Below are 10,731 nucleotides of genomic sequence, written 5' to 3'. Positions count from 1 at the left end.
AAAGCTCATCACCCAATAAATGATTTTGTTAGTCTTTAAAGTGCTACTTTGCTGCTGCTTTGTTTTGTTGGAGTACAGACGGACAGGGCTATCTCTCTGGTACTGTGGAAGGAGTAAATGAAGTTAAGTGGGACGTGTGCCATTCCTGCCTATAGCAAAGGGCGGGGGAAATTGTCCTTGTAATGCCTACGCATCAAGTAACTCGCCCAGGAGGCAAATGGAATACAAAAGCGATAGGGAGGCAGAGGGCAGCCACACCAGCAAACATCTGGCCGCGGAAGCCGTGGCAGGGGCTTGATAAGTGTAGCGGCCCCCCAGAGCCCCCCGACACAATATAGCCAGGCACGTGCAGCCGCGGAGATACCGCCAGACGCCCCCGCAGCAGGGCAGCGCGTGGGGCGAGGGAGGGGCCGGCGCAGGCGGGAGGCTGCGCTGACAGCTAGCCCCTGGGCCCGGACAATGCGAGCGGGTGACAGATGGGGCGGGGCGGGCCGGGGGGAGCCGGGTGGGGGGCTGGCTTGGCCGGGAGGCGTGCGCCAGACAATGGCACTGCGGCCATCGCTCAGAGGGCGCCTGGCCCGGAGTGAATAGCCGGGCGGTTATCAGCTGCTGTAACTGGGTACATAGAGACACCCCCACCTCCGAGCCCCCCCTTGTAAAGCCCCTGCTGGGTGGGGGGGCGCCCCCGAGGGCTTATCAGCACTCACAACCCACAGACGAAACAAAGCTCAATGGGGGGCGGGGGCGGAGACGGGGCCCGGGGGGGCGACACACCTGCTCCCCAAGGGTCGGGCGGAAGCCGCGATAACACCGGGCTAGGGAGTGCGGGGCCGGGGGGGTCTCTCGCAGCGCAGCCCTGCAGTGGCTGGGGGAGCGCGTGGGCGCAGACAGCCGAAGGGCCCGCGCTGTCCCGTGGCGGGGCCACTGGGGTGGGTGTGTGATGGGGCACCCCGGTAACACCCGCTCACCACAGGCAGGATATGGGGGGCGATGGGGCACCTCGGTAACACCCGCTCACCACAGGCGGGATATGGGGGGCGATGGGGCACCCCGGTAACACCCGCTCACCACAGGCGGGATATGGGGGGGCGATGGGGCACCCCGGTAACACCCGCTCACCACAGGCGGGATATGGGGGGGCGATGGGGCACCCCGGTAACACCCGCTCACCACAGGCGGGACATGTGGGGAGTGTTTGCTGCGGACACCCCAGTGACCCCGCGGCTCCCCAGAGGCGGGGAGGTGTGGAGCTCGGATAACGGGGAGACCCTGGCTCTCGGGGGGGGTCGGGGGCTCGGCCCATTTGGAAGGAGACCCCTCCCAGGGCCGGGGCAGGAGGGCTCTGCCAGGCCGCGCCGCCCAGCCCCGCGCCCCGCCCCCCGCAGCAGGGAGCCGGCCGGGCGCCGTGGGTGGGAGGCTGGGCCGTGCGCTCCGCAGCCCCCGCGCTCCCAGAGCCACCTTGGGGGCGGCGCCAGGTGTCGCCTCGTCCCGCTGCCTTATAAATCCGGGCCGGCGGCAGCGGCCGCGGCAGCAGCAGCAGCAGCAGCGTCGGCGGCAGCAGCGCCAGGCCCAGAGCCGCGGACCCCAGCCCGCCCGCAGCCCGAGTCGCAGCCGGCCGGCACAGAGCGCGCCATGAGGGGCTGCGAGTTCCTCCCGCCCGCCAGGCCCCGCTGCCTCCTCTCGCTGGGCCTCTGCGCCCTGGCGCTGCTGCAGGTGCGCGGGGGCGCCGCGGCTCCCCTGCAGGCCAGCGGCGGCGCCTCCTCCCTGGCCAAGATCTACCCCCGGGGCAGCCACTGGGCGGTGGGTAAGTGCCTGCGCCGCGCACGGAGCCCGGGGCGCGGGGAGAGAATGTCCCGCGGGCTGCAGCGCGCACCCGGGCCGGCGGGAAACTTTGGGCGCGCTCGGTCCTCCTCCCCGTGCGCTCCCGAGCCTCAGTCCGGCCGTCTGTCCTCCCGTCCCGCAGCGCTCCGGGCAGCGGCTCCTTCCCTGCCGCCCGCCCGCAGCGGCAGGGTGGCTCCGGGCGCACGGGCAGCTCCGAGGCAGCGGTTTGCAAGCCTGGCGTAGACGGGCACCTCAGCGCCGGCCTGGGGCTGGGGCTGGGGCTGGGCTCGGCGGGGTGGGGAGGGGAGGGGAGGGGAGGGGAGGGGGAGAGTTACTTGGCGGCACAGAGCCGCGTGGCCTGGAGCGCGGAGGCTCACTAAAGCCGGAGGTCTGGCGAGGGCCGGGCGCTCCGGTGAGGCGGGGTAAAAGTTCGCGGCTGGGAAAAGGGGATCTGCCGAGGCGCTCCTGGGTGTCCCAGCCAGGACTTAGTAAAGCGCCTCCGCGCGACAGAGGGGTCGGGCCGCGGCGTCCCAGAGGACAAGCAGCCCCGGAGCGCCTGGCAGACTGAGAACAAAACCAGCGTTTGCAAAGGGCACCTGCAGCGGCTGATCGAACCCAAACCTGTCCCAGCCCGGCGCGGGCACGATCCATGCCACCTTTAAACCCCTCTGGGACCGAGGGAAGATGCCTCCCGGTCCCGGGGCAGTGAATGGTAAGGGCTCCCAGCCCCGCCCATGGCCCTCCCAACAGCAGCCTGTCTGCAGCCAGCTTGTTCCTGGAAAGCACCGGAGAGCACCCCGCTAGAACGAGCAAGCCAAAGCCCGTGGCGGGGTAAGGACACGTCTCCGCCCTTCTCTCGCAGTGCCTAGCCAGGCGGGGCGCAGGAAGTCTGTTGTTTGTCTGTGTTTGTGCAGCACCTAGCCTACAGGGCTCCTGCCCCGCGAGCGGGGCTGCCAGGCACGAGGGAATTCACAAATAATAATGCAATAATAGCAACGAAGGGTCCTGTGGCACCTTATAGACTAACAGAAAAGTTTTGAGCATGAGCTTTGGTGAGCACAGACTCACTGCAGATTTCCAAGACCAGTATCTGATGAAGTGAGTCTGTGCTCACGAAAGCTCATGCTCAGAACTTTTCTGTTAGTCTATAAGGTGCCACAGGACCCTTCGTTGCTGTTACAGATCCAGACTAACACGGCTACCCCTCCGATAGGTGAATGCAATAATAGTGCATCTAAAATATACTTTAATCAGAGCCGTGAGGAGGGGCTGGCAGGAGAGGAGCTTTCCCAGAGCTTTGGGCAAGGACAATGTTTGGCCGGAGGTGTTCTGCGAACCCATCAGCCCATTCCAATGCCATGGAGCCCAACAGCCCATCCCAGTGCCATGGAGCCCATCAGCCCCTTCCGTTGCCATGGAGCCCATCAGGCCATCCCAGTGCCATGGAATCCATCAGCTCACCCCCCGGGGGACGGGAAGCCCCGGAAGGCGCAATTGAGGGTAAAATGTGCCTTACACCTCCACAACCTTTGGCTTGCTCTTTCTAGCGGTGTGCTCTCCAGTACTTTCCAGGAACAACCTGGCTGCAGACAGGGTGCTGCTGGGAGGCGCATGGAAGGGACTAGGAGCCCTGCCATTCGCTGCCCTGGGTATGGGGAGGCATCTTCCCTCGGTCCCAGCAGGGTTTTAAAGATGGCAGGGGTCGTGTCTGCTCTTGCCGTTGCATGTGCCAATTGCAAAGACCTTTCAAAACAGAGGCCACCCCGGAGAGGGAGTATGTCTGTGTTGTCATCTACCATCTCACGCTGTTGGAAAGTGCTGCATATACTGCAACACATTCATAGGCGGTGAGTTGGTAGATACTGATACACTCCCTCTCCGGGATGTCCTCTCTCTTTATAAGGTAACGCTACTTTAAAAAGGAGTCAAATACGTTAGGTCAATGGAACCGTCCTTCTTACCAGACCTATCCTGTCTGTCCCATAGAGCTGGAAGGGACCTTCAGAGGTCATCGAGTCCAGTCCCCTGCCCTCCCGGCAGGGCCTAGCACCGCCCCTGGCAGATTTTTTTAAATCTGTTTGCCCCAGATCCCTCACTGGCCCCCTCCAGAGTTGAGCTCACGGCCCTGGGCAGACACGGGGGCGGGGGTTAATTTATTTTTATTGGCTCAGCTCCCGTTGGTGAGCGAGAAGGAGCTTCGGGGCTGGGCAGAGCTCTTCTTCCAGGCCCAGGAGCTCTCCATGGCCAGCACGCGGCTCTCTGCCCGCCTGCGGGGGGCCGCCGTTTCCTTCGGACGCTGCAGCGTCAGCTGGTCACTGCCAGGACTCCCCCCTCCGCTGCCCCGGGCTCCGCTGGCCGCCGCATTGTGCCGCGTTTAGCGCTGTTTGCTTTGGTCCGCTTCTCCTGGGCGGGGCAGCGGCGGTGCCAGCCGCAGGCAGGGACAGCCCAGCTGCTGCTGCGCCTTTGCGCCGTTCCCAGGGAACGGGGCGCGTGCGGGGCGCGCAGACCCTGTCCGGGGCAGGCAGGGGAGACAGGGCTGGGGGAGCAAGGGGCCCCCGGGCCTGCCGCGTGGGAAGCGTCAAACTCCCAACCACCCGCGCGGTTTCTGAATTCAAGGTGTGTCTGGGGCCGTGGGAGCCGGGAGGCGACGCGCTCCGGTTCAGGCGCCTTGTAATTAGTTCCCACAGCTGTGCCTTGACCGACGCTCTACTTGGCCCCGCGCTCAGCTACAGGTCCCCGGCCTTTCTGGTTCGCAGTGGAGCCGTGCCTCCGTTGGGGGGGGGGGTCCAGCCATCTGGTTTGAACCCACGGCTGCGCGGTCACTCCTTGAGGACCCCCTCTGGGGCAAACAGACTTTTAAAAAATAATCCTGTCAGGGATGGTGCTTGGCGCTGCCCACGCGGCAGGGGACTGGACTCGCTGAGGTCCCTTGCAGCTCCGTGAGATGGCTGTGAATACTGGTGTTTAGCTTCTTGCCCTAAAAACTCCAAAGTGGCAGGAAGAGCCGCTTGGTTGAGGGGGAGGAATTTAACTGCTCAACCTCTTCTTCGCCGCCTCACAGCCCTGCTTTTACCTGCCTCCCATCAGCCCTCCCCTCCAGGCCCTTGTGTGTGTTCTCCGCATCGGCATCCCCCCACCCATCTCATAGGACCGGAGGGATTTTTGTGCCTGGCTGTCTCAGCTGTGCCCCAGTGGGAATTGCTGTGACATCATCCAGCTCCACTGGCCAATCAGAATGTGGCTTTGGACATCTGCGTTCTAATAAGAGTTTGGTTAATGTCTTGACGTTCTGATTGTTCTTACAGGACATTTAATGGGGAAAAAGAGCACCGGGGATTTCCCCTCTGTTTATGAAGAAGAAAACAAGACCCCATTTGCAGCATTACCTGACAATGTCCAGCAGGCGGGAGATTACCTGCAATGGGAAGAGACGTTGAAGAATTTGCTAAGGCTGTTAGAAGGGAACGAAAACAGAAGCGCTCAGATCCTAAGGGAAGAGCTGCCGTGGTCCACCAAGAACACTTGGGAGACAGACCATGACGGCAGCTTTAAAGATGTAAGTTCAAAAAGGAGGTATTGTAAATCTAATTTTTTTTTAAAACAAATTAGCTAACTTCTAACTTCTGGGGTTGTCGGTAGAGCGGGTGGAACAATTTGCAAAGGACAACTCATTCCATGACTGTATCCTTTATTCCTGACCACAAATCGTCAATGAACAGATTGTCCTTTTAATGAATGAATTTATTTAGAAATGCTCAGCAAATATTTTGCAAATTTCAGCCTGTGGTTTGGATGCAACAGAGGTGCTGTGAATATTTTTCAAGTATTGTGATTTATGTGTATTATACACTTACCCCAGTCCTTGCCAAACTCTGTATAAACACACAATCAGCTGTAATCCCTGCATAGACGAATGCACAATGTGACCGGAAAATCACTGCAAACAATAGGCGGGAGAAAAATTGATAAGATCGCATGATGTTTACATACTCGCTGGGGACTTAAGTAAAAGTGCCCTGAGCGCCTTCACTTCTGCCTCCGTGAATGTACAGGGCTGCCTTTTGCTGGCCTGAGGCCCAGTGAGATGCACAGACCTTAGTCGCCTGTGAGACACAATCTAGTAGATATGTTCTCCTGCCAGTTATCAGTGGGCCCTGCATGTGTGCTCACACAGTAGGGTTGCAGGGAGAGTGGAGTAACTTTTAGCCCAGTGGTTAGAGCACTCACCGGGGGTATGGGTGACACCCAGTTCAAGTCTTCCCCTCTACCTGAGCCAGAGCTGTTCAAACCCAGGGGTGGCCAACCTGCAGCTCTCCAGCTGCATGTGGTGCTGTGCTCAGTGATATGTGGCTCCTGCTCAGAACTGTGCCTCGGCTGCTCATCACTGCATTGCACACATGCTCCAGAGCCTGGAGGGAGAAACACGTGGCTGCAACTCTGCTGAGTCCCAGGCACTGGGTTAGAAGCAGGGAGGGGCTGAGGGCGTCTGAGTCATGGGGGAGGGGGATTGGGTTACAGCAAGGGGGCTGGAGGTGCCTGGCTCTGGGGGAGGGCATTAAGCCAGAGCAGGGTGGGATGGGGTGGGGGGAAGAAAGGGGGCTGGAGATACCTGGCTCTGAGGGAGTGGGCAGGCATTGAGCCATGTATTTGGTTTTTATCTACAGATAGATAAAAATAAATAGCTAATACATGGCTCCTTGCACTCAAGCCACAGCTAGTTTGGCTCTTAGTCTCTACCTAGTTGGCCACTTCTGCCCTAACCACTGGGAACAGGGATATTCCGACATGTGGAACTCCATCTGTCTCCCTTACTGAAGCTGTTCCCGTGTGTACGAATAATGAAAGTTACTGAAGTAGGAGAACTCCCACATACTGAGTGAGTGCTGTAACCATCAGGTTAGGGAGTCCTGTGTGTGTTTTCTTTCCCCCACAAATGACTCTTCTATGTAATCAAAAGTGGAAAAGCTTTAGCAGGAGATATAGAGGGTCCCCCCCACCCACCACCATATCCGCTTGCCTGGTAGTTAGGGCACTCATGAAAGATCTTGCTTTGCATTTTTCAATGGCAGTGCCAGAAAGCTTCTAATTTTGTCCTAAGCAATCTATTCAGGCCCTCAGCCAAATGATTCTTGGAGTGAGTGGAAGTTTTTTCCACTGACTCCACTAAGAGATAGGGTAGGTAGGTCCTTAAAGTCAGACTATGCCCTTTTTTGAGATTTGCTCTATAGGGGACAGAGCCCCCATGGATCTTATGTGCTTCAAAGTCCATAAGCATTGATGTTATTGTTATTTAATCAGCCACCTTGATAAACTGAGGCGAGTGTAATCCTGGTGCACTGATTTGATAGCCAATGAGGTTTGGAACATAAAATCTGTAATCATCAGAGATCTGCAGGATCCCTTTGAATGGAGATTTTACCTCTGTACGTATGTGATTCAGTCTGTTACCCAGGGATTGTCCAGTCAATCCCTTCATTTTAGTGTGGTGCTGTACAACATCTTTCCGAAGGTGCATAGATACCACAATGAATGTGTTATGCATGACTAGCTGGCAGATAGGGTTTTGTTATTATGATAATGCTGTTGCCACAGACTCCAACGGATGCAGGATGGAGCTTGTAAGTTGCATGAAATTACTCCCAACTCTGACTCTTTGAATTTTCAATGGAAGCCAACTCTCTAGAAAGACCAAGACATGTTTAATCCGTCACAGTAGCCTGTATTTGCTGCTGACTACAGGGACAGGCAGAGCAACAAACAAAGTAAATGCTCCAGAGAAAACAGTATTGCTGATTCTACATGTAGGCTGAAGGAACATATATAAATTATACAGAGACAATTTCATGGTCAATCTGTTACATTATGTAGATTTCATATGAGCTTGTGCAGATGTTAGCATCATAAGGGTCCATCCAAGCCTGCATCACCAGACACTGCCACCTACTGAATATGCATATAAGCAGGGCTTTTTTGGGGAGGGGAAAAAAAAGGAGGAGCTGGTACTCAGCTGGCTCCCCACCACCACCACCCAGACAATCCCATGGCTGAGACTGTCGAGGTTCTGGTACTTGGTACTGGCAAGTACTGGCACAAAAAAAGTGTTCCATATAAGCATGTTTTAGTGGGCTGGGAAGTCTCTTACCGGAAACTGATGTATGAACCTGAAATACAACAAGCAACACACTGTATGTTTCATGTTAGGAGTAGAAAACTACAGAATATAAGACCATATTCTAGATGTACTTTTGTTAGGGATGTTTACAAGAGGAATTTACATAGGTTCTTTTTCCCTTACAAAGTGCCATTATTATTCTATTGATGTCCACTAATGTTGACAATGTGCAAGGCATTTTCCAAACATGTTACAGTCTTCCTCCTGAAAGTCTCAACACCCAAAGACAGGCACAGAATGGGAAAAAGGGACTCACATGCATATAAATTAAGAGGCCAAATGAAGATAGGTCCCCTTCTTGAGTGAGTTCCAATTATCTATAACTCTATGGGTGTTTTCTATAGATCTTAGAGTAATTTCTGCAGAACTTTATTGGTTTCATCCCATTACATTCGATAAACTTGTCCCATAAGGAAAACACAGGAGAAGATCCTGTTGAGGTTATATTTTATTGTGCGTAGCATGGACATAGGCTTACAGGGTTAAGAAAGGCATACATAGTCATAATGTATATATAGTCACTGTGCTGTAATTTCAGTGTTCCAGGTACATTTTTGAAAAATCCAGATTAAAAGTGTCTAGAGTTTAAAAACAAAAAGCAGAAGGTCCCTGTGGAGTCACATCTAGCTCATGTTTTTTTAGAATCCTGCACCTACTGCTTGATTTGTTCAGTCTCATTTTCTGTGTGCAAAGCTGATATCTCCCACTACTGTTGTGTTGTGCTACTGTGGTGTTCTAGGCACAATTCCCTCTCTATTCCTAATATTTGCACTGCCTCCTCATATTTTGCCTGTGTGGTCAGGGAGTCTGCAATGCTTGTTTTTCACTTTTATTATCTTGAATATCACATCCTAACAATTCACCCATGTTCGTCATACCCCTCCAACATTCTGATTTCTGTTTTACTGTCCAGTTTTTCTGCCTCAGTTCATTTAACAACAGGCAAATCAATACCAACCCAAAATTAATCCGGCACAGATGTAGAACTTTGAAGCACTGTTTTGCTTGTTGTTCTAAGGCTTTGTTGTTGCAAGTGCAACCCAAAGCAAATTATAAACCGTTTCCATGAACTCGCTTTCCAATATTTTGATGTTCTATAACTGGAACTCTGGAAAAAAATTGGGTCTCGTTTAGCAAGGGAATTTGGGGGGAGCGGAGTTTTAGGAGTGTGTTTGTTGTGTGGAATAGATGCAGAGAACAGTTATACACAAGGCTTATGGAATCAGTATATGACATTTGCAAATCTGTTCTGTAAATATTATTTACTTCTCTTTATTAGATGATCGATTATCTGCTTCAAGTTATGAATATGAAAGAAAGCACTCCAAGCTGAAGTGAAAACCTTTCAACTTTGAAGAAATAGAATAGTATCCTTCAGAGACTTATGTTTTACAAGCACTCAGTTGTAACAGATAACTAACAATGTTTCTTTTGTGTAAACAAGATTGCGTTTGTGCAAAATACCTAAACTCTTGTATTCTTGTATGTTCCTGCATTAACTAAACTCTTATTTTTAACCCCAAGATGCATTTTCTTGTTTTTACTGTTTTGCTGTAAATAATTGTCTAGGAAGGGTCTTCCAGTTATCTGATTTACCCTCTCTAACCAGTTCATCCTTAGGTTAAAACTACATGACCTTTCAACATTCACAATAAATTGTAACAACCAAGGCCAAGTTTCTGCTTTTATCTGAGTTGCAAAATGTTGACTGATGGTGCAACAGATAGAAACAAACAAACAATGGGAAGATTCATCACATCTAGTGCAAGATTATTAGTTGTATAAATTCATGGGGCTTCACTGAATCCCATTGAGCTGTACTGATTTATACTAGTTAGGATCTGTCCATCTGCTTCATTGACCCTAAGGGATGTGTTTTCAATGAGCCAAGACCCAGCCTGTCATACACAGATGTGGGAGGCCCAAATTCAGTGAGGTATTTCTACCCCCCAGGTGGTCCAAGCAGTGGCATAAGTTCATGTACATGGACCCTGTATCCTCATGCCTGATCCACAAGTGCCATTTCCAGTGGGGATTCAGAGTGGAATGTGGAGGGGACCTGGAATATCATGCACAAATAAAGAGGTCAGGCAGTCTATGCAGAATGCAGTTCCACGGGGGCCCTAATTCAGCCTGAACCAGAAACACAGTAGAGCATGACAGTGACAGGCTCCTAAAAGACATTATGGGTCTGAAAAGCCCATCCCACAGCTCCAGGTTGCGCTTTGCTTGGCCAGTATACTCCGCTCAGTAGAAAGATGCCCTTGAACTCAACCGGGGAGTTGTGCATCAAGTCCCACCGAGAAAAGGGAAACTGCTACTCCAAGTTCCCACAGTAGAACAGCCTAAAACCAGACCCCAACAAGTACAAATAACTTCTCGATGCAGATGACTGAACCATGGTTGATGATACGACAATGCATTATCAGGCTAGACAATGTGACATTTAACAGCTCATAATTTATACACTAAAATGTCCATATGACAAATTCCCAGCAGAATTTTGTTTAAAAGAAAACCCTTCTTGGAGCTCACATTACTGAACTGGAAAATTCCTCTGTGGCAGTGGAATAAGCAATAGAGAGAGGCAGACATGACTGTCCAAAGAGTTAGGTGTAAATGGCTTTGACCAGAAACAAGTCTTTTCATTAAGGTTGTACAGCAACTCAGGTCCAGGGGACTGATAGTAGTCTATTGAGTGGGCTTAACCCTGACAGCTAAAGGAAAAGCAACGTCTA

The 10,731-nt window shown here is 53.1% G+C and overlaps 1 protein-coding gene across 1 annotated transcript; it reads left to right on the top strand.

Annotated features, from left to right (window-relative positions):
• The first annotated feature begins 1,483 nt into the window (after window positions 1-1,483).
• Window positions 1,484-10,107, top strand: GRP (gastrin releasing peptide). The gene is made up of 3 exons (XM_074994333.1): window positions 1,484-1,804; window positions 5,127-5,377; window positions 9,273-10,107. The coding sequence occupies exons 1-3, from the start codon at window positions 1,633-1,635 to the stop codon at window positions 9,324-9,326; spliced, it is 477 nt and encodes a 158-aa protein (XP_074850434.1). The 5' UTR covers window positions 1,484-1,632; the 3' UTR covers window positions 9,327-10,107.
• Window positions 10,108-10,731: the final 624 nt, after the last annotated feature.

The sequence above is a fragment of the Carettochelys insculpta genome, chromosome 5 (genome assembly GCF_033958435.1).
Source record: "Carettochelys insculpta isolate YL-2023 chromosome 5, ASM3395843v1, whole genome shotgun sequence".
In the NCBI taxonomy this organism is placed as follows: domain Eukaryota; kingdom Metazoa; phylum Chordata; order Testudines; family Carettochelyidae; genus Carettochelys; species Carettochelys insculpta.
The sequence above is the reverse complement of the archived record's forward strand: the minus strand, read 5'-3'. Positions and strand labels throughout refer to the sequence as shown.